Raw genomic sequence first — 27,090 nt, 5'->3', positions numbered from 1 at the left:
ATAATTTTTAAAAACCCTTACATTCCTCACCATAAAAATATACTGCAGATCATACATTGTTTCCAACACTTTTAGTCCTCAAAATCTAGGCTTGCATTATTAAGATGACAGTTTGCTTGGGTTCCAAGGAGGATAATTCTAATGAGAAATGGCCAGATGAAACAAACCAAATCCCGAAATTTTCACACCCTCCACCTTTTAAAGATCAGACCCAGAAAACAAGAACTAGCAAGCAGCCTTGTGGATTAGCACAACAGCACCTGACCTTGCCTTCAGAACCTGATTCCCTGTGACACTCCAAGCCTCTAGCACTGGCCACACTGCCCTCACACCCCTCAGCAGGGCAGAGCACAGACAGTGACCCATCAGCTCCAGGCAGAAGCTCTCAGCTCTTACAGCCCCTGCTTCTCAGAAAAAAAGTCCTTTTGCACAGGCTTGTTTGCCTGCTTTGTTTAAAGGCATAATTTCTTAACTCAAATCCATTCAAAACATTTCCAAAAAAATACAAATCAGGTGAAATTGACCATTTTTTCAGCCCCACTCTCTTCTCCCTGACAACTCCACCATCTCATTCAGGGAAAATGCAGTAGTCAAAATGTTCCATAAAACACAAGCACCACATGAAACCACTTCAATTTGGCTTCCCATCTATATCTTGAAGCAAATGATAAAAAAAGAAAAGAAAAAAGACACATCACACCATTAATTTTCATGTGTTTAATGTAATGGCACTCTAACTTTACAGTACTTTTATCTCCACTAGATACTGTGTTTCAAAAGTATAATGGGAAGAAAACAAACATATAAAAACCACTTTGATGGTAGTTTCAAAAACTAAATCATTTAGAGTTACATATGCATAAATTACTTTCAAAAAATTGATCAGGATTTTATTTTTCACCCTTATCTAACAAAAACTGATTTTGCTGGGTATTTTCATAAGATTTAAAGAGAGATCAAAAATGGCACTTAAGACACTCTGAAGTCAGGGATGTCATAAGGTTATACCAGGACTTCCGCTGGAGCCTGCCATGAAGCGAACACTATAAATAGGGGAAAGAATGTGCAAGAGCTCCGAATAAGTGAGAAGCACAACATGTTTTGCAAGCTTGTGTTCTGAGGGCCATGAAAGTGAAGACTCTTGGCTGAGGAAAGCCTGCCCGAATTTCCCCAGCTAAGGCCTATTCCAAGTAAACCCATCAACCACAGGGACAGCCATACACTGGTTTCTGCGGATTTGACCTTCAATCGACAACAAAAACAACCAGAAGGTGACTTGGAGAAGCCCATAGAAATAATGGAAAGCATTTGTTGTTTTTCCCATAACAAGTAATTAAGAGAAATAATATGAAAGCAAGTTAAAATAAACTAGGCAGAAGTTTTTTAAAGGTGGATCAGCTATAAAAATAGCAACACTACTGGTTTTCTTATCAGTTTCATACTTACACTTTAAAGAGATCAGGAAAACATGTACACTTTGCACTAAGTTTGGAGCATTCCTAAGAGGGGAAACTAGTCCAGAAGCAGCCAGGACCCTTATTTTCACCCTTAAGTTTAGCCTGAAAGATTGTGGACTTATATAGTCACTTAAATGACTTGAGTTTTTGGGGTGAAATGTGTTTCGTACAATTGATAGTGTTCATTTTAGCTTTCATTCCCTTTAATTTAGAGTTCAGGAAGGGACCTAAGTGAATTGCTCATTCTACTATCTCCTTTTTGTTTTTTTTTTTAATTAAGAAAATTTTTGTTTTTTAATTAAGAAAATATTCACTCAACTAAGAAAGGCATTAATATTTTACCTGTGCATCCCACTTCTAGAGTTGCCTCCTACCAAAGGACATTCACAAATACTCTCATGTTTAATACTTAATCTTTGTGAGAGAAAGTAATTCATAACTTCAAGTTAATAATTTGTTCACTTGGATGCCTATATGATATAAACTGGGCAGATAGCTTGATTCATGCACAGGACTAATGGAGTATGTTAAAGAAAATAAATGCAGAAATCTACAGAAAAGTACAACTTTTGCTTGAATCATATATTAATTATACAGAAGAAACAAAAATCTCTACTTACACAGAAAAGGGTGAAAAAAAAACACACTAAATCCAGCACTTTTCTTACTGTAAGAATATTGCACATTCCGATAATGTTGCACAAATTACTGGCTTTTAATAAAAGACCATATATGAGGTATTAGTCTATTAATAAATAAAGAACACAGAAAAGGAAAAGCACTTAATATAGCGCAACAATCCATTCCAAGGATTAGGCAATGAAAACAAGTGATAATACATACACTGGAGGGGAAGGCCAAAGTTCCTTAACAAATAGGCAGCTTTCAATATCTATCCAAGAAGCAAAGGGTTAAACCTCTTAATAAAGATTTTAAGAAGTCAAAGCCTATTTAGAACACTGCTAGTTAAAATGCTTATTTTGCTCATGCAATCAACCTGAAAGGTAAATTCTTACTTCCCAGTTCTAAAGGGACAGCCAATTTAACAAACTAAACCTGTATGATTAGTCAAACAGAAGATACTAGTTAAACTAAGCTACAACAGAACTCTTTGATTGACATCAGCTGAAGTATTTGGGGGCTTTGTTGTGCAGCATTTTCTGGTGTTTTTTTTCTTCCTTTTTAGTTTTAAGTATATATTTTATACTGGTTGTGAGTTTCCATGGTGCTAAAATCAATACCCATTAGTGCTGTCCTTATTAGAAGTTTCCAGCCCCACAAGGCATTGGATGAATACAAGGATTGCAATTTTCAGTTTTGCTCTGTGGTTAGGCTAAGAATTTACCTCTCAAATCACAACACTGAAAAAATTCCTGCTGACAGGTAATAAATCTGCCAATCTAAACACTGTAGCTTTTACTAAGGCCCTTTCAGGAACACCATGAATCTGTAGACAAGCTCACCCTGTTCAAGTTCCTAAGATCTCAGAGGGATATTTTAGTTTCATAAAGTGAGTTACAAAAAGTACATTGCACACATGGTAATATTGTAAGAATAAAACAAGAGTGTTTTGGGTGTGCCCTTCCAAACCTTGTCAGAGAGATATTTGTATTGTGGAAGGAGGGGGAAAAAAAACCAAAACAAAAACTTTGTGTGCACACAAACTTATGTACATGAATATCCCTATGTCCCTAAATAAGTAAAGGGTTATTCAAATCCTAAGATCGTTTCAGGCCAATTCAGAAATGAAACTAATTCCTACATCACTCACAGTCTTCACATATTCCCTTGCTATTTTCCAACTTCAAAAAGTAAGGTTTTTACTAATACTTTTGCAATGCTAGAGAGAGTAACAAAGACCCAGGGAAGTTATATTTCTGCTGCTATTTTGTGTAAATTATGTAATTTGCACAGTAAATCTGTATCAGGTAAAAACTGCAAGTGCAAACTTGGAAAGAAATTATTAAAAAAAAAGCAGCACATCAAAATTAAAGTATCTCCTCTGCTTCAATCCACACACAAGTAATTCAATCAGTCCTGAAGTGGCTTACATGAAAAAAATTATATTACATTTCTGAAATGAAAAATATATATCTTGTGTTCAAATTCAGGGAAAGTGTTTACTAATCTGAAATATATATAATTTTTTCTGTCACATGAGATTACTTCTCTCCCATTCTAAGTAGTTGTTGACACATTTACTTTCCAACAGCATGTTGTTTCTATTCTGAAGATTAATTTCATCTACAACTTCTTCATAGTAGTTTAAGTGTTTTTTAGAAAATACAGTTCAGAGAATTTCTTCCATGTTAGCACAAAACCAAGAAAGATTATGAAGATGTTGAGTAAAGAAGAAAAGTTTAGAAGAAAGTAAACATTATTGTCCAGAGCAGTCGGTGTATGTGGTAACCATGTTTCCTCGTCTCTGAGTGACAGTCCTGCAGTGCTTGCTGGATCCATGAAACCTGGCATCAGTTCGCACCGCGTGTCTGTGTGCATTTTCAAAGTCACTGAAGGAAAACATTTTTTCCATATTTTCAAACACATCATCAAACAGTCCACCTCCAAAAGAAAACTCTTGGAAAGAACGTCTTTGCCGGTTATGAGCCTCCCGATGACCTCGGAAGTGATTTTCAAAGTGCTTTTTTGACCGCGAGTTTTGACTGAACAGGTCAAAGTCTTTGAAGAGATCGTCAAAGTTGAAATTAAATGACTGATGGAATGGACTTCCATTACTTCCTCTTCCTCCATGACGACCAAGCTGATCATATTCTCTTCGTTTATTCTCATCTGACAATGTTTCATATGCTATTTATGTTTAAAAAAAAAAAAAGTTACAGTTCATTTCCATTCAAAACACCAGAAAAAAACCATACACAAACACAAAGAACAGCAGCTTTCTCTCCCACTCTTCCTGAACCGAAGAAATTTCAAACAAGACTTTCATTCAATGCTCGAGCCCAATCAAGAGCTCTACATTTATTTACCTTTCTCCAAACCAAAATAAACTGCATCAAAATAGTACTTACAATAACAAACACAGCTATATTATGAGGATAGGTTACACATAATACAACACAGTTTAACTACCAATACATATTAGCATTTAGATTTGAAACAAAATAACAGTGAGAGGTGGTGATCAGAAAGCCTGAAGGCAGAAGGATGAGTTAGATGTTCTAAGGACCTGCTGCACTCCTATCACAGAAACACAGGGCAACATCTGCAAAGCTACTTGCCAGCCAGCAAGTTCCAGCTACACCAGTTACAAGCAACATAAAAACTGAGGAAATAAAGAAAATTCATTTCACCATGTGTCAATTCTCCATTTTTCACAAGTTCACACAAGTTCAGCAATAAACCTAGATTTCGTGACTGGATATACCCAAAATGAAATTAGATTTACCTCCAATCTTTGGTTTAGAACTACAGCTACTGGTATTCCAAGGCAGAAACTCTGATAGAAAATACACCCATTCTGATAAGAAAATATTTTAAAAACTCATTTTCTTATCTGTCAAAGACTTGCAATTATTCTATATAATTCAACATTTAAGAGTTCCTACTTCCTCCTGTAGTAGGTGCTAACAACTGCAGTGAGTATCTAACGAGGCTGTGACTCCCTTTCTTTATATTACTAACCACTTTTCTTTCAAAACAGTTCTTCTGCAGACAAGAAGGTAAAAGCCAGATATCCCATTTAGCTTAGTTAAGAGAACTACACAAATAGATGGATGTTATACCTGAGTCTACAGGGAACAGAAGTGGGTATACCTCATTTTTCACCAAGTCTTTCTGTTCTTGATTATCCACTTCTACCATTTTATCACCCAATACTTGTAAGTGTTATATTTGTAGGATCACAGATAGTTCAAGTTAGACATGACCTCAGTCTCTACTCTAACCTCCTGCTCAAAGTAGGGTCAGTTATGAGATCGGACTAGGCTAGTCAGCGCTTTACCCAATCATTCCTCAAAAGTGCCAAGGCTGGAGACTGCACAACCTCTCTAGGTAATTTGTTCTAACACTGGCCTGTAGAACATAATCACAGAATTGTTAAGACTGGAAAAGAATTCTGAGATCCTCAAATCCAACCATCATCCTCAAGGTGAAAAAGTTTCTCCCTATAACCACTTGAACCTCTTTCACCTGTTGTCTATTGTATTTCCACCATGACCCACTGAAGCACCCTGCTGTGTGTTTTCTAATTATCTCCCCACAGTTACTGCAAGGTTGCTGTAAGGCCCTCCTGAAGCCCTGGTAGTAATCCTGAGCCAGATCTTATGAAACAGATCCTAGGGCTAAAGCTGTCCTACGACCAAGTATTTTTTGTGAGAAGAAGAATATGCCAAAAGCCAATAAGCAGAAATGCATAAACTGTGTAAAAGGCCTTCCTATGCGCAAGAACACAGAAACAAAGAAACAACTCAGATTTTGATGCTTTATATCTGACAGCACTTAAGTGGAATTCAAAAAAAAAAAAAACCCTTTATACCTCTTATTCAGTAAAAACAAAATGCACTTACATTCTAGATATAAGACACGTATCAAATTATGACCATAGATAGTATATATTACCTTCAGCAATTTCTCTAAATTTTGCTTCTGCTCCAGGACTCTTATTTTTGTCAGGGTGGTATTTCATAGCCAGCTTGTGAAATGCCTTCTTAATCTGGCGGTCAGAAGCATTTTTTGGAACTCCTAAGATATCATAATAGCTCTCTGTAGCCAGAATTAATTCCGTTATCATTAAAATGCAGAGAGCAAATGTGAAGACAGATTGTGTAGTGGCCATTTCTCCAGTTCCTAAAAAGAAAAGGAAATATACTTGAAGAACAAGTTGTTTTACATTCCACAACAAGTTAGTTACAGCTGTAGGCTGGCAGAGGAAGACCAGCATGTTACAAGAGTCAGTGCCAGACTTGTAAGCACGCTGCTTTACACCTGTCAAACTCCCTTACGCCGTTTTCATATTCACAAAACACGTAAGTGAAAACACTGCAAAGCGACATTTCATATACATAACAACCACTTTAGTGTTTGTTTTACATTTCACTGATCAGTGTCATATGAAGTTGCAAAAGTAAATACACAGCACATTTCATTGCATCTAACATTCACACTGCCATACCTGAACTAGCTTTACATTAATCTTGAGTTCTAGGACCCCAAACAGAGTAGCTCCGACCAGTAGTGACCCTGCTGGAAGACCAAGTGACTGATTAGCTGGTACAACAACAGGAGCATGAAAATACAACTGGCCTAGAGATGACTGTGAGGTGCAGGAAGACAAGACTATCAGACACTCATGCTCAGCTTCAGTTTGTTTAACCCACCTAAGGTGAACATAATAAAAAGCAGATCATTCACTTCCAGAGTTCAGCCAAGTAAAGCACACTTTCCTCTATTTAACAACAGGCTGGCTTAGCTCATCTGCATATCAGATTGCTTTATAAAGGAAAACACCTACCATATCTTTGATATCAAAGAATTAATCTGATAAATACCACTGCATAGAAAGGTTTACATATGAAACCCTCAGTGTTAGAACTGAAGGCAAAAATACGTCTTTTATACAAGACAAGTATCTTCAACAATAATTAAAACTCTTAAAAAAAGCTGTAATTTTTTTTTCAACAACTCATCTGTCAAAAAAATATATTTTGAAACAAATATATCAGAACTTAGGGGAAAACTGTGGCATATATAATGACTTAACGAAACAGTTCCACATAGCCACATGATGTCTTATGATTTTCATGAAGGACAGAGTGAGCTGTTCCTACTAGAAGATGAGGACAGATAATATGCCTGTGCATATTATATTTAAAACACAGAGTGCAGAAAGGCAAACACAGAGTGCATTCAAAGACAGAATGCTGGCTGACACCTGATCAGAAGGATGTATAACAAGACCCTAAACATTCCACATGTAACATGTCCCCCCCACCAGATTACACTGATTTAAATGTACTGTAAGAACAACTCATGACACAATTGGTGTTACTTTCCTGAAAGTTGAATAAACAAAATTACAGTCTGAGCACCATTAAAGTCAGAACACTTTTGCTAGCCAGCATGGGACCCAAAATTTGTCAGGCAGAATTCAAAACCTTTGAATACCTAATACACATGAAAATTAAACATTTACGTGAAAGTCAATTCCCTCTAAACAAAATTTAAAAAAGCAAGAACCAAAAATGGAAAAAAGAATACCATTTCCAATAGGCAAGTCAGGGGGCTAAAATGAATGCTGTGAGACAAGAGCAAAAGGCCTGCAAGATTAATCTACCCATGCCCTCTTAAGCATTTATTTGGCCAGCAGCCTGAATGATATCAAGTGTTAAGGGGCAGCAGTTGAAACAAATTGTATTTTGATCAGTGTACTTAAATACCAAATGGATAGTTCGTTCCAGTATTCTCCATGCACAATATCAGACATATTTTTAGTACCAAGTTTTCCCACATACCTTCTCTCACCACTTCACTAACCTGAAATTTTACGACTTGGGCACTAAGAACCACACACATATATATCCTTCCATGCTTTAAGGGCTTTCTTTCTGTTAGTGCTTTATAGATGCAGACTTACGTGTTCATCTCACATATGTGATTGTTTTAATTTGCTTCATTAGCCCACACCTGCATCATGCTTGCATAATCACCTGCTGCACTCTCTTAAGGTCAACCATCCTACTTCTGCTACTGAACATTGAAAAGAGCTAAAAGGAACAGCTCATGTCCTCCACTAAGAGCAAACCCCTCTTTCATAACCCATGAGAGCCGGAGATCATCAAGTTAGTCCTTCAGGTTTTCTGCTCTGGCTCACCATCTCAACTTGTATTATTTCTGATAACAAAACACACCTGATTTTTTTTTTCCTACAGTTCTTTACATTAGGAGTTCTGCAATGAAGTTCTTTGCTATATTTGATTTCTAAAGCATAGTAAAAAAAGGGACTTAATTTTCACAATCTTTTAAACTAGCAAACACAGATTTAATGCTGCCCTTGAACAAATCAATCAAACTCAAATTTAAGAATAAGATGTAAATAAAAACAAAACACAAATAAAACTCCAGTATAAGCAGCATTTTAAACTTCACAGTTATCAGAGAGAGCAAGTCTTATATTTAGATACTGTCAATTATTCAATTTACTTTTTAGAAAACACCTATTTTATATGCTGTCGGTATCTTAGTGTTGCGACTGCCAACGACTTCAGCCTTGCCATTCCAAACTATTTTTACAATCCCTTTCAAAATAAAGTCTCTTAAATACTTTTTTTTTGCTTATGTCTCTTCACCCTGTGTTTCTCAATCAAAAAGGGACACGTAAGTTGCACTTTCCAGGTCATACACTGCAGCTACTTAAACCACCTTCCCAAATTCAATAAATTCTGTACACATTAAGCTCATGCAATAATGAGCTCTTCTAATAATTATCTGTGTACTTAATTTAGGTACATCTATCAATGAAGTAAGAGACCTTAGGTCACATAATAACTATTTAATTCTGTGGGGTGAGTAGGTACAGATCTCAACTACTATTCACCTTTGTACAAGAAGTGCACTGTCTAATGTTTATCCAAAGTACTGCAGAAGTAATAACAATCAGTTCTTCATTTGTTTAACAACAGCTGCACAATGAAGGGATGTTTGAGGATGATGCACCAAGAATAAAACCTGTCAGATTTAGAAAATAAGAAGCTACTTCATCTTGCAACACAAATACCTTATTCCATCCTTCTTTGAAAGTAGTTAACCAAAATCTTAGATAAATGCTTATATTCAAAGTCTCACGTACTCAGAAAACACGGAGCATCACTAGAGTTCTGCTACTGCTTTCATTACAGAATTGCTATACACTAACCTGTGGAATGCTCACGTCCTGTAATTATTTCTGCAAGCAATTTTCTAATAGTAATAAAGTTACCGAGGTATTCCCTCGGTTCTCCTACCACCGACTAATGTGATGAGTAAGCAAGTCTTCCAGTCCTCAAGCAGCTACAGGCAAGTCTGTCAAGCGGAGGGGCTTGTACTTGTCTTGGCCTCTCCTATACTGACTCGAAAGCAAATATAGAAGAAGGTTCCTGAATCTTGCCCTGGAGCACAGGGAAACGAAGGAATCAACCTGACACCACCCTGCCTATACAGACCCCTAAGACCTCGCTGGAGCCGGACCGCACCACCGGGTGGGGCCAGGCCAGAGCTGGGCAGCCGCTAACAGCCACATTCAGCGACGCTCTCCCACTCCAGAGCAGCCAGGCTGGGAAACACCACCGCAAGGCGGCCCAGGGAGGCCCACATTCCAAATAAAAGCTCCGCACCGGGCCTCAGCGGCCCCTCTCTGCGCTCCCCCGCCTGTTTCCCACGCTGCCCCCAGCGCCCCCCTCCCGACCCGTCCGCGTTCGCCTATCACTCCACCCACTTCAGCAACCTTCCACTTTCTCGGAGCCCTCACCCGGCGGCCGCGGCCCTTCCCCGCCGTGCTCACCTCAACACCGGCCCCGCTTCCCCGCCGCCCCTCGGCGTCGCCGCCACCGTTCCCGCCCGCCCGCGCCCGGCGCTCGCGCAGTCCGGCCCCCCGCCGTTCCTACACGAAGCGCTGCGCCATTGGTCGCCGGGGCGCACGTGACGCGGTGCACGCGACAGGTCGCAACCTCGGCGCCGCCACCACCACCCGCCGCTGGGGGCGCTGTGGGGAGGCGGCGCCGCCGCCGGCCCGGCCCGGCCCGGCCCAGCCCAGCCCAGCCCAGCCCAGGTCAGCCCGCCTAGGTCAGCCCAGCCCAGCTCAGCCCGGCCCGGGTTGGCCGCCATGCCGCGGTACTGCGCAGCCACCCGCTGCAAGAACCGCGGCGGCCAGAGCGCCAAGGACAAGCGCAAGCTCAGCTTCTACCCGTGAGTGGCCGCGGAGCGGGGCAGGGCCTGGGTGAGCGCTGGCCGTGGCGGCAGTGGGGAGCCCCACTGCGGAAGTAAATGGCCGAAAGACTCAGCGGCACGGGTGGACCACGCTGGTGGTCGCCTTGGAACCCCGCCTGCTCCCGGGGGGCTGGAGGGAAAGGTCGCTGACCCCTGGGGGAAGGGAAGGTATAGGGAATAAAGAGCGGACAGCTGAGGTGTAATTGCACACACCGTCCTTCGCACAGGACAGACGGACAGACGGAACTTGGGTTAGGGGGCGATGACACGGCAGCGTCTAAGGACTCTGGAATAGGTGCAGAGGGTCCGTGAAGTGAAGAGCAAGGAGATTCGACTGAAAAATAAAATTTGCACTTCTGACTCTGTTTCGCTGCTGCCTCTGTGGAAGCGATGTTCCAGCAGGGCAGGCTTTGGCTTAATGGTGAAATGCCTTGTGTATTACGGGTTACATGCCAGGAGAAGGGCCAGGAAGAGTTAAGCTAGTAAAGATAAAATGATTCCTTAAAATTAAACTTTGCCACTAGAATTATTACCTTACCTGTGCTGTGAACAGAGGCATTGCTTGTTGTTAGGAAGCAGCTGAGTTAGCTGGATCTTAGCTACTTCGGTTGCCAAAACCAGTTTATGGTGGCTGCATTGTGCTGTGCAGACTCTGCATGGACCAGTCACCATCCCAGGCCTGCAGTAACCTCTGCCCTGTTGTGGTTATATGGCTGTTGCTTCCCAGGATGGTGAGTTATAAAAAGTATTTCACAATCCTGAGAGAAACATAGTGCAGGTAACTAAATATGAATGTATTTGTATAGAATAAAAGTATGGAACCGTTTGTCAGCAGAAGCAACTTAAGAAAAATTTGAAAAATAAGTTTCACAATTAGCCTCAAAATCTGTTTTGGTAAAATTTATACCTCAAACTAGGTTTCCTTTCAGTTTCTGATTAGTCATAGTTATTCCAATATCAGGAAGGCGGTGTAGGAAGACCTACAGGAAGACTGCTTTGAAAGAAATTTTATTTTAGATTGAAGGAAAGCTTATTTCCCTGGCACATTTCTAACATGGAATGCATCATAAAACAATAAGAAAAATAATTTCTTTTCCCTTATGCTTTAGAGAACATGCATGTCACATGGATAATCAAAACAAATTTGAGCACTGAGACATGTATACATACATATTCAAATGTATGGCATCAGTATGGAGATGATTGCCAAAACTTAGCTGGTGTATCTAGCCTTTGAGTTGTGCTCCATTCTGAGTTTCATGCTCCTGTAGAAGGGGTTTGAGATTTGATTTATAGATTCTCTTGCCTTATATTAGTGACTACTGCTGACATGAATTGCAAGTTTTATTCCCTTGCCTCTTACCACCACCGAAGTCCTCTGCTGCTCTGTGGTTGGGGTCTGAGCCCCTTCCAAACCCTTTGTCACCTAATCTCAACTGGCCTAACTGCTCTTCTTTGTTTTATTTCTTCACGTCTTTGACTTGGGTAATGATGGCAGCTGCTAAATAAATTCTGTCCACTTCCTCTTTCCATTTCCCCTTCTTTTGTGTCTTGTTTACACTAGAGAACAGATTCTGTTGATTAGTGAGGAGTTGAAGCATGAACAGGTTTTAGCAAAGTTGCCTTTAAGCTAAAATAATAACTTTCACTATCAGACCCTTCTCTTGCTACAGATTATTTTATTTTCCATCTGAAGCTGGTTGAGTCTGGGTAGAGCAGTGGGTCCTGTGTTGTGAGGGTAACTGCAGTGGGAGCAAGTGTTCCCAAGGCCTTCTTGGAGAGGGTGTGAGTCATGACATGACCTTCAATGAAAGGAAACCATCGTCTTCTTGGGAGACTTTTTTTGACCTCTGCAGTGACAGCCAGGCTAAGCTGTGTTACCGAGGAGCATGCTCTGTCATACATGCAATGCTGCCTCTGGGTGTACATGATCTAAGCAGACAGGATTTGAAAAGCCTGAACCTCTAACTTGTTCTTCAGAGGTTGCTGTGTTCTTACTCCTTGCATTATTCCTTGCATTCCTGCAGATACACAGAGCTGGGTGCATCAAACGCCTGCTCTGTTTCCTTGGTAATTTGAAGACTTACATGGCAACAAATTCAAAAGATTGGGGAAGGGGTAAAGGCATGCACCTGTATGCTGTGAATTTCAGCACTCTTCCTCTCAAAATCACCTGAGTTTGCAGTTTTGGAACACGGGGCCTGCTATAGTCTGCTGCTATGTGTGGCTTTTGGAGGAAACCTGCAGCTTCAGGGATTTGAGGGTGCGATTACAGAAGCAGAAATTTTTACTTTGTAACTATTGTTACTCATGATGCTCAGGAATATTGATTTCTGAACAGTAGTCACTTAACAGTGCTCAGAATTCAACTTATGGTTTGAATGACACATATGTATCATATGTGGTTATCTGCTAGAGTTAAAGTAAAATTGATACGCACCAGAGAAACATTTCAACTACATTTCAAATACCCTGATACCTGACTGAGAAGAGGAGAGAGACAAGAGTGATCTGAATGTTCATGTTCCTGTTACCATCACTTCTTGACTGTGCATGCATCATAATAAGCCTTTAATTTCCTTTTCATTTGTGTATTGCCTGTCATTAAGTAAATTACATGTTGTCACATGTCATACACTTTCTTTTTAATTTAGTTCTCTTTCTGATGTCTGACCATTTTGCATGTATTTTTAAAGTCAGTTTTTTTTTCTATGAGGCTGTATACTCATAATTTGCCTTTTCAGGTAGGTTAGATGATGGAAAAGTTAATTCTAAACTATAAAATGTGATCTGGGCTCCTAACACTGTGAGAAAGTTTAATTGCTGAAACACAAAATATAGGAATGCTTTGCATTTGCATGCATTTACTTTTTGAACAAAATTTAAAACCTGTATTGGAAATATTTGCATCGCCAAATTATCTGATAATCCAAAGAGGGGCATGTATGAGGTACTCTGTTAAACAGAAAATACTAGTTGTATCTAGAAAGACAAATAAGCCCAAGAAATACTATTAATAAAATGAAGACCAGTCTTAACTTTGTTTAAATTATGTCTCAGTATTTCATCTCCCTTCAGCAGAACTGCTTTCTGAGCAAGTGTTGTACGATCAAACCTTTCAAAACATCTTGGCCATGGATTCTGAAACCCTTGGCTACTAGAAATCAGAAATTGTGCTTCTGAATTCCAGAGCAAATACCCAACTAGAAATAATGTATATAATGATTGGATTAACATGTACATGACATCCAGATAAGCATTTAATTTTTGAAAAAAATTTATTGTAATCTTTTCTAAAGGAAGGCTACCTTCTAATATTCTTATTTAAAACAAAGAAAGACAACAATAACAGGGGGTTTTGTATATTTTCTTGTTTGTCTTTTTGACTGCTTTAAAAAGATTCTTTTCGGCGATGGAGAGAGATGGGGAGACTGACTTGGTGATCAGAATTCTATTTTATTGTGGGATACAAGCACTTACATACTATTTTAGGGAGACTAGTAATGTGTACTACAATGATTAGGTTAAAATCACATACACAAACTTATGCATATAACAACATCTCTTGCTTGCAGAGTTTAATAGGATTTTCTTTTTCCAGTAAACCTGTCTGATTAAATCTTCTTTCTAGATCTAATTTCTTTCTAGATCTAATTTCTTCTATCTAGATCTAATTTTCAAAGTTCCATTTGCATTACCAAGGCATTTTGTCTATCAATTCTCTTATGCTAATAAGGTCCAAAGTACTCTGTGTCTCGTGCACCCCACCAGATTCCCACTTCATGACAAAGAGAGACTTGAGAAATGGTTGCGGAACATGAAGCGGGATTCCTGGACTCCAAGTAAGCACCAGCTGCTCTGCAGTGATCATTTCACCCCCGATTCCCTGGACGTGCGGTGGGGGATACGCTACTTGAAAAACACCGCTGTGCCAACCATTTTCTCTTGCCCAGATGATGAGGTAATCTATTTCTATCCTGTTTTTGTTTTGTAGTATGAAGCTAACCAACTATTGATGTTATACAGATTGTCTAATCTGTCAGATAATTATATTTTATTTAAAAAATAGAATTCCTGTCCATCAATACAGTTTGTCAGCAGGGCTGACACAAAGCATGTGATTCCATAATGTAAAGGAAGAACAACTTCCCCTAGTTTGATTGGAGGTTCAATATCTTTTTTAACTGGAGATTGAAGAAGCATTTACTATAGAAAATGTTAAATTTCTTATGAGAATAATTACTGTATCTTGTGTCCAAATTCCCTAGAGTTTGAAAAAATCCCACAATAAATCAAATAAAAAACTCCAAACCACAGTAAGAAAAAAAAAAAAAAACAAAAACCAAAACTAGAAACCCAAACACTACTATTGCTTTTACAGCTTTAAAATAGTATTTTTAAATGTAGAGCCTGAAGCAAAGTTGTGAAAGATGCTTACATGAATTCTTGGGCCTCTGATGTAATTTTTAAGCAGTGCTCATCTAAGTTAGTACTTTTGCAATACCGTGCTATGAAATGAGATCTGCCTAATTTTTTAATACTCAGTGATTTTCTTCTTACAAAGTGGTGATTTTCTTTTTCATTTTTTTTTTCTCCTCCAGGAAAAAGATTCTTCTCACAACAGTTCACAGCAGGTACAGAAAAAAGACCAGGAAGAAACAAATGTTGTGTCAGAGAAAGTATCTGTACCACTTGAACCTTGTACACCAAAGAAAAATTCTGTAATTGCACAAAATGTAGAGGAAAAAGCAGAAGTGGTTTGCTCAACTGCACTGAGTGAACCTTTACAAATTCAAAACCTGCAGCTTCCACATGAAGGTGGCTTTCAGGCAGACCATGTCATCCTTGACAGTTCATCTAGGCAGTACATACATCAGCCTAATCCTATTGTAATGACAGCAGCAGCCCAGAGCATGGAGGCTACTGGTGCTCATACTTCTGTAGAGCATTCAGGAGGTTGTACAGCTACAGTCCTGCAATTTACAGACCCTTACTGCTTGAATTCATCTCTGAAACTGAACAGTGCTTTAGGGTCTGTTACTGACTATGCAGTTGAGAATTCTGTCCCTCACGTGGTCTGTTCTGAAGTGCAGACAAGTGAAGATGCAGTTTTACTGAGTACAGTCACACAAGCTATTGAACAGTTCAGTGGAACTGAAGAGTCTGTCATTGCTATTATTATGCCAGCTGAGAGTCCTGAAGAGCCTGAAGGAGTAAATACTTCTTGTCTGCCTGTTAAGGAAGAGTTTCTTGACATAGAGGAGACAGAAGTGATTGAATATGATGGAAATGAAATACTACAGACTGAGCATTCATACTGCAGACAAGACATAGACAGAGATCACCTTTGGCAAAAAATTTCAAAACTGCACTCTAAGGTAACTTTACTTGAAATGCAAGAGATAAAAACTTTGGGGAGACTCAGGTCCTTGGAAGCTCTTATTAGACAATTGAAGCAAGAAAACCTGCTTTCTGAAGAAAAGCTGAAGTTGGTAGAAAACTACTTTACAACACTTGAAGTGACTATGATACAGTAAAGGCTTTCAGTTGATGGTTCCCAAATATCTTTTTAACCTCTTTGACTGTACTTTTGGACAAATTAACTTTTTTCCAGTTGTGGCATTTTAAACATCTAATGAAAATCATGTGAATAGCATTCTTAAAAATGTTACATCAAGCTAAGCTAAGTGGTAGAATGTTGTCTGTAAAACATGACTGGCAAGTAAAATTAAAAAAAAAAAAACAAATTGGGCGAAGTTTTCTTAAATGTGTGAATCAAGTCAGTAAAAGATAATTTAACCCTTTCTTAGCTGCAGGCTTCTCTGAAACATGCAATGCCTGCATTGGGGACAGCAGTAGAATGGACAGAATAAGCATACAGGATGAACAATTATATATGTACATTGTCATATGCATTGTCCAGTGAGGTCAAAATTGCTCTTTAGTTTTCTGTTCCTATAACAATTCTTCAGATAGTTTTTTGTATGCTTTGATCTTATTAAAATTGTTTCTGCATAAAGGGTGTTTTCTTTCATTTGTTTCTAGAAACAAAAATTCTCATAAGAATACGATTCCAGTGGACAGGCCCATCTCATTTTTAATTTTTTTTTGTTATGATTCAGCTCAAGTGGAACGCAATCTTAATCACAGATGTATTTGCTAGTTAGTAAAAGGGAAAGCTCTATTTAGTGAGTGCTGTCTGCACTGATCCTGTTCCAGCCTGCAGCTGGGTAATGCATATACCCTTAATAACACATTGAAGGAAACAATGTTCTGCAGAGCAGGTTGCTAGTGAAAGTAGCAGAATTTTACTTTGCAAGAAACAGAATTACAAAACTAGAAATTTATTCCCTTTTCCTGATTTTGTTAACTATTTCTAGGGCATGGGTTGTCACTATAGTAGACAGATACCATAATTCATTTCAAGGAAAATTATTTGCTTAAATACCTTCTGCTTATTCTGTCAGTGTGCCTTGCTGAATGCTCTAGTACAGTGAAAAAGTCCTAGATTGTCTGGTTCCTGACTTGACATCATAGCTGTGCTGGGTGATCCTTGTTACACCCCTTCCAGCTGAACTCTTGTAGTGTATTATATTCTACAACCATTAGATTGTTTGAGGATGTTTTTCTTTATTCAAAATGGTGTCATCCCCACCACCACAAGTTCAGTCTAGGATTGAAGCAAATGGTTCCTTTTCAATATTATTTATATTGTTTTTTACACACTTCCTAAACTGTTCTGGTAATCTTTCCATAAGGAATTGAGAATCAGTTCACACTAGCTACAAAGCTGGTCTTCAACCAGATAATAAGTTCCAATTTCAAAATTTTTGAGACTTGGAATATCTTGAAGTGCAGAAGTTGGGCTGCTAAAGCACAGTGCTGTAGGAGGTTAGTCTGCATTAGTAACCACTGGATTAGGCTTGCTTTGTCCTGCAACTCCTTAACTTCTTTCAGCTTGAAGCACAGGCTGTTCTTGGTAAAATTGCTAAAGGACAAAGGTCCCTTACAATATAGTGAGTTATTTACCATGTCTCTGACTCACTCATTTTGCTCTCCCTGGAACAAGAGAACATTCCTGTTCTGCCTTGTGTGCTATGAAATAACAAGGGGTGTCCTGTATACTGTGGAAACATTGCTGCCATTTCTGATCCCGTCTTGGGAACATTGTCCAGGTGGCCTCTCTAAACTGCACATTTTGTAATGTTTTACAAAGTAAGAGATCTTTCTAAGTGATTTACAAAATGCTATATGAAACTCCTAAATTATTTGGCAATTTTAGAAGTCTCATGAATGTACTACAAACCCTTTGCTAATGCTGTATATTTTAAGACTGACAACCCATTTCAAAAGTTTACTGTAGTCATTGAATGGCAGTGAGAACTCAGACATGGCAAAAGAGTTGCAACCACCATGAGCTCTTGTCTCAGCAAAGCTCTATTCCCCCCAAAATTTGTGGGGTTTAACATGGGATTTTTATTGCTGATATATTTCTGCATTTACTAGTGGCTTACAGTATTAAAATTGAGAATATTGTTCATGGCATAGATTTCTTTAAATGTGGGGAAAAATCAAAAATGCTCAATTTCCCTTTCTTTTATGGAGTTTCTTGAATTGACTTTGGCTGGATTCCAAGTGCCCACCAAGCTGTTCTATCTCTCTCCTTTTAGCTGGACAGAGGAGAGAAGACAACTCATAGGTTGAGATAAAGCAATTTACTAAAGCAAAAGGAAAAGTTTACAGACACACAAGCAAAGAGAGAGAAGAAGAAGGGTTAATTCTCTACTTCACATTGGCAATGACATTCAGCCACTTCCCAGGAAGCAGCGCTTCAGCACGCATAGGGGTTGCTCCAAAAGACAAATACTGTGAATAACCAATTCGGCAAATACTGCGAATAACCAATTCCTCCCCTTCCTCTTCCTTCCCTTAGCTTTTATATGTGAGCTGACACCATATGGTATGGAATATCCCTTTGGACTACTTGGGTTAGCTGTCCTGGTTGCGTCCCATCCTGGGATCGTGCCCACCCCTGGCCAGGAAGCTGGGGAGACTGTGCTGATGCTGTGCCAGCTCTGCTCAGCTGCAGCCAAAACACTGGTGTGTTACCAGCACCTTTGCAGCTACCAGTGTACAGCACAGCACTGTGAGGGCTGCTCTGGAGAAATGAGCTTGTCTCAGTCCTAGATTATAGCAGAAAAACTCAGTAACGTGACAAGCCTCTCACCAGGTCTACAGATTTCCCTTCAGAGTGTGTTTTGGACCCAGGGTGGTCCCAATGGGCCCAGGGTGGATAAATTCTTTTAAAAGTATTCAGCATTACTGTTGGCTGTTGCTGCTGGCAGGAAGGAATGTCTGGGTGCTTTGCTTCAGTTATACGCTAACCCTGAATTACGTGGGTAATTATTACAAGTAAGGAGAAGTAGCATGTTGAGAATCAACAAACCCCTCTGATTTAGGTGCTCCATGTGCAGTGCAATTTCAGTGTTTCCTAATCATAAAGTACAGCCCTGCACACACACAATTTTATTTCACTAAGCGTTATGGGCACTTGTGCTGTATATTACTCCTTAGGATCCAGTGGTAGCTGTTTCTGCAGAGTTGCAGCCCTGCATCTGAGTAGTGCACTGAGTCATCATCATTCCTTTTGTAATGTATCGGGCTCATCTTGATCCAGGTCAAATGTTCATGTTTATGTTTTCAATAAATATTCATTTACATCAATTTTTTAAAAAATATTTTGACTTTCCTCTTCCACTGATGTAACTAATTACTTCAACAGTACATATTTAACAGATGCAATCTGTTTTCTTAAGTCACCTGTTGAATTGTTCGGCTCTCTTTCTTTTCCACTGTCTACTGTAGGAGTTTGGCATTTGCTTTCTCCAGGGTCTTTATTTAAATTCCACCAGTTTTATTAAATTTACCTACAAAAAGTGGCATTCTGTCTGGAATAAACTGGTGCCCATTTACCATGATTTTCTATCTTCTGAATTTATCACTCTCTTTCTGTGAAATTTATCTCTCATTCTGAATGCAGGGACAGCTACAGGGGATTTTTTATTTCTCTCAGACTAACAGCTGTCCAGAGTTTCTCTTTTGTGCTTTCTTGCATCAGAGGTGCAAATATTGACTGCACTCTTGCATGCATCACAAGCATTCCTTTGAAGTCTGTCTAGATCTCTCATTCAATGTCTTTGATCTTTTTTCGCTTTTTTTACCACAGTGAATTTGTAATTATTCCACTTAAATCACTTGCCACTTAAACTCTCTTTGCCTGCCGATGAGAAGTGGTGAATGAATTCCATTTTTTTATTTGCTTGCGTGTATATCTTTTGTTTTCGCTGTTAAACTGTCTTTATAATCAACCCACAAATTCCCTCACTTTTATTCTTCTGATTCTCTCTCCCCATCCCACCAGGAAGAGTGTGCAAGTGGCAGCATGAGGCTTGCTTAGGTTCTGGCTGAGGTTTAACAATGACACACGCTTTGTTCCTGATTGCTTTATGCACAACTCGATGCCTCCTCTCCCTGGACAATGCCACTGAGCTGCAGGTTAATGTCATACACACAAATCCATGTCCAGCACTTCAGCCTATCCAGTGCTGCCTCAGCAAAGCTCTAGGACAGCTTAGCAGCCTTTCCCTGTCACAGAGAGATGGTCCAACACCCAGGGACACCATCACACACCCAGGGACACATCACACGCCCAAGGACCCCATCACATATCCACCCAAGGCCCCCATCACACACCCAGGGACTCCATCACACACCCAGGGACCCATCATACACACAGGGACCCCATGATATACCCAGGGACCCCATCACACACTCAGGGACCCCATGACATACCCAGGCACCCCACCACATCAGGCCAGGGCTCATGCTGGCAGGGCTGTCTGCACTCCATGGATTCCTACAACCGTGATTACTTAATTATGTCAATGGCAGTGGTAAGAGACTGCTTGGCAGAATGTGTTATTTCTAAATCCTCTGAAAAAGTGCTGAAATTTCTTTGCTCTTAGACTTTTTAAAGTCTAAAAGGCATTAAAGTCTTACTATAATGACAGTAGAGCAATGAGATCCAGAGCTTGCTTTTGTGAGCTTGGAGCTGCACAGTAATAGGTACCACAAAAGATCCACCTCCTTTCTGGGCAATCCAGGAGACACTGTGAGCAGCAGAAGGATTTTTTTAACCACCAGAACTGGACAAATTCCACATCCAACCCTGAGGAAAGGCATAAGACATAGGTGAATGACTTGGTTCCTTTCCATAGATTCCACAAGCAGGAAGCCTCTTGCTGTGTTGTAAGGCTGGAGCTGAACCAACAGCTGCACACTGGGGCCTTGTGAGGCACTCAGGGAACTGGGAGGAAGGAGTTGGCTTTGACATTGGCACTGGCAAAGGTGCTCCTGTGGGACATCTCTGCACCACTGCAGAACCAGTTGTGGGTGCTGTCCCCCTCGTTGTGTTCCCAATGCCAGGCACAGCTCAAAGCTGCAGAGAAAACCAAGTAATGCACTGGATGTCATGATCTGCCAGCACCAAGGCAAGAGGGGAGAGAAACAGAGGAAAGGGAAAGGGCAAATTACATGCTCATGAATTACTTTAAAATGAGCTTAGATTTGGATAAGAAATATATTATCCTTTGTTCATCTATGAGACAATTTTCTGACTTACTAAATTTCTGCAACTTCAAGCAGATCTCTGTAAATCCTTTAGAATTTTATTCCCACTTAGAAAAAATCACTGCTCAATTTTCTCCTTTACTAGAACCAGTGTAATGGATCTCTAATTTACCAGACCATTTACTGCTGCCAAGATATGAGTTTCAGCCAAAAGATTTTCCACAAAGAAAACAGTAAGAGTAAAGCATCTAAACAGACCTTTTCCAGTAAACATATCTCTTGGCATTGTTAAATATTATGGGGTACATTGCAAAAATCTATCACTGTTTAAATACCTGCCTTTCCTGTAAAGGATTGACATTTCTGATGGCACAAGAGCAATTTAGAAGCCTTTTTCATAGCCATTCAAAAAGGTTGAATCGTAAGGATGCCTAGGGAATGTATGTACATTTCTATATAAAAATAATATATATTGCATATAACTAAAGCAGCAGTGCTCCCTCTAAACAGCAGGTGGTGCTACGGGATCACTCTGTAGACGTGAAACTAAAGTATTTTATTTTTATTCTGTTGTTGATTAAACATCTGCAAACAGATTAACTATGCGGGGTTTGCGGTTTTTTTCCTTATTTCAGATGTGCCTTTAAATTTCAAATGTATCTTTAATAAGGAAAGGTAGCGTATGAACAAAACAGTCTGACATTCTCTTCAATCTTACAGAAATAAACCTTCAGACAAGAGGCAACTAATTTATATTCTGAACATAAAACATTAAATTCGAGAGCCTTCTGCTCAAATGAATGGCAAAAAAAGAAATGTATTCACTGTCCTACGTGGAGCCTGATTGCATTCCTCATTTGTTGAAGTGGGTCAGTGATTACTGTTTGAATCCCACAAACAGTTTAGTGGTGCTTATTTGCATATAAATCAGGATAATAGTGTGAGTGTTTAATCATATCCTTCATCAGGGGTGTCTGGTTTGCTGCTCAAGTACTGCAGCCATGCTTTTGAGACTGGGAAGAGATGTGCACAACAGTTTATGTGTGGCATAATCCCCTCTAAATTTTGCTGAGAATATACAGCTTGAGATGATCAGAATAGGAGAGTGTTGGTTGTACACATTCAAGTAAGTTTCTTCCTTTTTTCATTGTTACTTTCAAAATGTTAACAAATATTTGGGCATTACAGTAAAGGTTAGAAGTACACATGTGTTTCTCTGAATGAAAGGAATGGGGCAGCAGCCCAGCACTGCAAAACCAGAGAGTGAAGGGATATGTATCATGGCAACCACTGCCTTCAAAAGCATAAATGATCCTCAGGGCTGGTGGGGCCACGTGTTGCAGCTTTTCTGAGTCCTCAGCAAGTGGTGGTCAGCCCCTCCACCACAGCCTCCTGAAAGAAATCTTCCCACCTGACTCTGTATGTCTCCACCATGAGGTGCACCACAATTAAGTGATATTTGAGATGTAGAAAAAGAAATTAAGTAAATGCCTGTTCATCTACTGAATACAGCTGGGGTATGTTCTAGACAGATATTTCATATATATATATATAATAAATAAATACCTAATGTATTATAAATACCTAAGATTCATGCCTCAAGTTTCCTGTACAGCCAGTGACAAGATGAAGATCTTTGAAAATTCTAGAAGGGATTTTGCTCAGATATTTCATTTGTACAGATACAATCCTTTTTGGTTTTTTTTCCCCTAAGATTTTGACAAACACCTCTTTCTCTGTAAGAAATTTGTAAGAAAGGAGGAAAACTGATTCACCAGGGGCTGCCTTAGTTAAAGTATGCCAAAGGCAGAAGTCTTGGTGCTGCCAAACATCCTCACAAGGTGCACATCAGTTATGAGAGCTCTGCCCTCCTCCATTAATAGCACAAACTGGTTCAGTCAGACACATTTGACCTCTGACAGCCCCTTGGGCCTGAAAACAAACTTGTTGCTGCTATAGCTGTTCTCTGGAGTGGCAGCAAACACCACGAGGGGTCCTTTTCAGCCATGCCTGCTTGGCTAAGCTCATTATAGAGCACAAATACCAGCAGCCTGATCTTCGTTCCGAGCCAGTAGACTAAGAAACCACTAGGCTTTAGGAGCTCTCAATGACAAGAATAAATACTGGTTGGAGATAATAAAGACATGAGAGGGATAGTTTCACAGCAAGCAAAATATATAAAGCCCTTTAGATCCTATACTTTGCAGCAGCTGTTACTAATCTTACATCAAATTTCTTTATTCAGCGTTTTATGTGGTGAGAAGTCCTGTACCATGTAAAGCTGGCTCTAGCTGGAGTAGTTACAGACCACCTCCTTTTTAATATTGTCTTCCTTTTGTTCTGGCTGGACTAGAGTTAATTTTACTCTCAGTAGCTGGTACAGTGCTACTGAGACTGTAGTCATTTTTTGGATTCATCATGAGAATAATGTTGATAACTCAGTGATGTTTTAATTGCTGTGAAGCTGTGTTTACCCCCAGTCAAGGAGTTTCCAGTTTCCCATGCTCTGCTAGGGAGGAATTGTACAAGAAGCTGGAAAATTTGAAATATTTCAACTGTTCTTATCTCAACCCACAGGTTTTACCTTTTCTTTTTTTCCCAGTTATCTCTGCCATCCCACAGGGAGCCAAGGGAGTGAGTGAGCAGCTTCATGGGGCTCAGCTGCTGGCTGGGGTTAAGCCATGGCATGGAGTGACAGCCCCATATTGCCTCAGTGCCCACTGACAGACTGTGAATACTCTCAGAGCACTGAATTAACCTCCCCAGGGCTGGCTCCAGCAGACTGACAGGCTGTCTGCAGGAAATGGTGAGTGTTCTGCTGCTGACAGATAAGGAGGAGTACAACTCATGGCTCTTTTCAAGCCAGAGCCCCAGCCAACATCTGTAGAAAGGCATCCCCACCTCCCTGGCAGTGCAGCAGCCCCTCTCTGAGCTTCAGATGTCTGTGAAGCCCCTTAACAAGCGGGGGGACTCTCCCAAGGAGTTCAGCTTCCCACCTGGTACAGAAACACTGCGTTTTCCCACTGTGAGGAAAGCACACATTGAAGGTTTGGCTGGCTCAGAGGACATCTGCTTTGAGCTGAATCACAGCTCAGACCTCCAGCAGGGACTCGACGAAGAAGCAAAACCTGGACTGATGCTGGATTATATTCCTTTATTTCCTGCCTCTTGCTGTAGTGAAACAGGAACCAATAATCTGAGACTTTGAGATTTACTGGGATAGGAAATCCTGCAAGGAAAAAAAATATAGATAATGAGCACAAAACTACATTTTATTTATGAACATTATTAGAATCAATAAAAAATACCAAATAGATTTTTACTTAAAAATATATTAGGCATTGACATTATCTGAGACTTGTTACAGAAACATGAGATCAGCCACAGTTTCATTTGAAATGACTAATTTCACAGCTTTTAAACATAAATCACCATAATGATATCACAGTCATAAATCCAAATGAAATTGTATTTTACATCTTTCACATTAAAACCGTAAATTTGCTTCTTCAAGTATCCATTTTGTGAGATTTCAATAAATTTTATTCTGTATTTAAAACCTGAAATGAATTTACAGCTTTATCAATGGGGTTTGGTGTGCACTGAAGGATTGCAGACATTCTTTGTTTACCTTTATTTATTGGTTTTGCTCACCTTTTGCACCGATCTCATTTCAGGACTTCAAGAACACAACATCCTATTGCAAAATCCCTCACCAGGCTGCCAGGAGCCTGCTGCTTGTAGCAGGCACTGCTTACAGCCTCCATCCCTTCATCTTACCACAAGCTCACATGTTAAATTTGTGGGGTGCAGATATGCCCATGGCTTTTTGTCCTGAAAATCCTCAGCTTCCTTTGACTGCACCCTGCCTGGTAAGGTCAATTATCTTCCACCAGCTAATGTAAATATGTTAGGTGTTGTCTTTTTCAATGAGTAGGACAGCTTTTTAACCTACTTTATTCAAAATAACTCTCCATTATGTCTGAAGGGATTTTGCTTATAATAATCTGTCACTGTGGGGGTCTGCAGCTTCAGCTCCCTCATTGTTGAGAGCAGATAATAGATGGAAATGGAAGAAAAAAGGCAGACTACAAACACATCTATGGAGCTTGTCTAGTTATTTGACCTGTTTCTTCGATAAATACAGATTTTAAAAATTTGCCATCAACAGCTATATAGATAATATAATAGTGGAAATCATTGATCTAATCCCCAGAATAAGAGGCATAAAAGATGGAAAGCTTTTGGGAGTCACTGTGACAACTGCCTGTTTTAAACACCTGCAGGTTTTTTAAATTTTGTAGTTACTCACCACAGGAAAAAAATAATCTGACAGTTAAAGAAATATTGCAAGTTTCTCAAATGATGTTTTAGCCAGAAATGAAAGTTTTGCTTTGGGTTTTAAATAAGTATGCTTAAGAACAATTTAAAGTATGAGGTTTTAACATAAGCTTAATTGGAGATGAAGTGATGCTGTGAGTGTCATGCATTGGTATGAACACAATGCTGAAGTGAAGGTAACTGATACAGAGGCAGAAGAATTTTACTCTATCATGTTCACATGCACACCCCAAAAACTCTCAAGATACTGTACTCACTTCATAAAGCAAAAAGATATTGTAATAATGTTGCCAAAACAAGTCCCAGACACACTACTATTTTCTCCCTGTAAGCATAAAACCCAATACATTCTTGGTTCTCAACATTTATTGTAAAAATGCATTTTATTGTTTATACAACAAGTTTTTAACAATAGAACATGGAGCAGTAATGAAATATTATATGACAGAATAATATGTCCTGCCTTTTCATTCAGGACTGTTTCTAAAACTGCAGTATTTGATATCATTTTTTTACATTTGACAGAATCAATAACCGTCTGGGAAATATCCCTCACTGCTTTCTAATGAGCAAATGGATGGATTTTGAAACAGAAAGTTTATCTGTTATCAAGTTATCTTCCTGAAAAGCTGTAAATGGGAATGAACAATTTTAAATGACTGCTGACACCTGCACAACAGCCACATTTCTGCAGTTCTCCAGAGAAAATGCAGAAGCAAATAACATTTCAGATCTGCGGGGACGTTTAAAGCATTAAGTGACTGTTCATTCTGATTTTCTTCCCAAAAGGTTTATGATTTTCAAGGGATATGATTAAGACCATAAACAAAAGTAGAGTCATGAATTTTAAACATTTAAATCAACCCTGATATTCTTTGTTCTCCACACAGACCATTTCCTGTCCTTTACAGCAAAAGCCAATTTCTGTTATGAAAGAAATTCCCTGAGCCAGGCTTAGGCAGGCAGCCCTGTGTTAGATCCCACAAGCAATGTGAAGACTCACCAGAGACCCAGTCAGATGTAAGTCTTACTTATCACTGAAGCTCCTAAATGCACGGCCCTCTAACATGTCCTACAAATTTCCACTGCACTTTCCCCAGTCCCCTTTCTCAGGGCAAGATGTAGGTCATTCCAAACATATAGCTTTTCATGTTGCTGCACTTTCCTCAAGTATTTCTGTTCCTTAAAAAGAAGCTGAAGACTAAAGGTTGCATTTTAAATGCATGTAGGTGTTACACATTAGGCTGCCTTTACAAATCATGCCACTAATCTTTTTTATTCTCTGCAGGTCCAAGATGCTTGGCCAGAGGCAGGAAGTGCTGTGCCACAGCTGGCAGTCTGAGCCCCACCACACAGCCCAGGCACAGCTCTTCCTCACAAGCAGCCCCTCAAAGGGGCAGCAGTAGCAGCTAAGAGGAGGTGACACAACTTACACAGACTCAGGTCTGGGAAAATGCTACAAATGTTAAAAAAGAGAGCTGATACCTGTGTCACCTGGCGTGGTTTAATAACAAAGCACTCAAGCACTATACTCATTAAATATATGCTGACCTGAAATAACAGAACTGCCTCAACATACTCAGTGCTTCCTCTGAGAAATGCTACTCCTTCTTCTCCCTCAAATATGTCAGAGCCTGCACGAAATGAAATTCCCAGTGAAGTCAGGATGCCCCAGAGCTGCCTCCCAGCCAGCTGTGATCCCTTCTTGTTGCAAAGGGCTTCAGAGAGACCCCAGTGAAGGACA

The 27,090-nt window shown here is 39.7% G+C and overlaps 2 protein-coding genes across 9 annotated transcripts; one reads left to right on the top strand and one right to left on the bottom strand.

Annotated features, from left to right (window-relative positions):
* Positions 1-702: 702 nt before the first annotated feature.
* DNAJB9 (DnaJ heat shock protein family (Hsp40) member B9) lies at positions 703-10,032 on the bottom strand. 3 transcript variants are annotated; one of them, XM_071423645.1, is made up of 4 exons: positions 9,952-10,014; positions 6,589-6,659; positions 6,036-6,263; positions 703-4,265 (listed from the first exon to the last, which is right to left on the bottom strand). In XM_071423645.1, the coding sequence occupies exons 3-4, from the start codon at positions 6,250-6,252 to the stop codon at positions 3,835-3,837; spliced, it is 648 nt and encodes a 215-aa protein (XP_071279746.1). In that variant the 5' UTR covers positions 6,253-6,263; positions 6,589-6,659; positions 9,952-10,014; the 3' UTR covers positions 703-3,834. The 3 variants fall into 3 exon arrangements, with proteins under 3 accessions (XP_071279746.1, XP_071279747.1, XP_071279748.1); XM_071423646.1 differs by having other exon boundaries at positions 6,589-6,656; positions 9,952-9,982; XM_071423647.1 differs by lacking the exon at positions 6,589-6,659 and having other exon boundaries at positions 9,952-10,032.
* A 118-nt stretch (positions 10,033-10,150) lies between these two features.
* THAP5 (THAP domain containing 5) lies at positions 10,151-16,395 on the top strand. 6 transcript variants are annotated; one of them, XM_071423642.1, is made up of 4 exons: positions 10,177-10,218; positions 10,253-10,355; positions 14,113-14,337; positions 14,978-16,395. In XM_071423642.1, the coding sequence occupies exons 3-4, from the start codon at positions 14,194-14,196 to the stop codon at positions 15,911-15,913; spliced, it is 1,080 nt and encodes a 359-aa protein (XP_071279743.1). In that variant the 5' UTR covers positions 10,177-10,218; positions 10,253-10,355; positions 14,113-14,193; the 3' UTR covers positions 15,914-16,395. The 6 variants fall into 6 exon arrangements, with proteins under 6 accessions (XP_071279742.1, XP_071279743.1, XP_071279744.1 ...); XM_071423643.1 differs by having other exon boundaries at positions 10,253-10,386; positions 14,148-14,337; XM_071423638.1 differs by having other exon boundaries at positions 10,181-10,218; positions 14,148-14,337.
* The last annotated feature ends 10,695 nt before the right edge of the window (positions 16,396-27,090 follow it).

The sequence above is a fragment of the Agelaius tricolor genome, unplaced genomic scaffold, assembly GCF_023055355.1.
Source record: "Agelaius tricolor isolate 1412-34295 unplaced genomic scaffold, bAgeTri1.0.p SCAF_3, whole genome shotgun sequence".
Lineage (NCBI taxonomy): Eukaryota > Metazoa > Chordata > Aves > Passeriformes > Icteridae > Agelaius > Agelaius tricolor.
The sequence above is the reverse complement of the archived record's forward strand: the minus strand, read 5'-3'. Positions and strand labels throughout refer to the sequence as shown.

Excerpts from the sequence above, each read along its gene's own strand:
- THAP5 (XM_071423638.1), top strand. The coding sequence starts at position 10,273 with ATGCCGCGGTACTGCGCAGCCACCCGCTGCAAGAACCGCGGCGGCCAG. Across the intron at positions 10,356-14,147 it reads CGCAAGCTCAGCTTCTACCC|ATTCCCACTTCATGACAAAG; the intron begins GTGAGTGGCCGC and ends GCACCCCACCAG. Across the intron at positions 14,338-14,977 it reads TCTCTTGCCCAGATGATGAG|GAAAAAGATTCTTCTCACAA; the intron begins GTAATCTATTTC and ends TTTCTCCTCCAG.
- DNAJB9 (XM_071423647.1), bottom strand. The coding sequence starts at position 6,252 with ATGGCCACTACACAATCTGTCTTCACATTTGCTCTCTGCATTTTAATG. Across the intron at positions 4,266-6,035 it reads ATTTAGAGAAATTGCTGAAG|CATATGAAACATTGTCAGAT; the intron begins GTAATATATACT and ends AAACATAAATAG.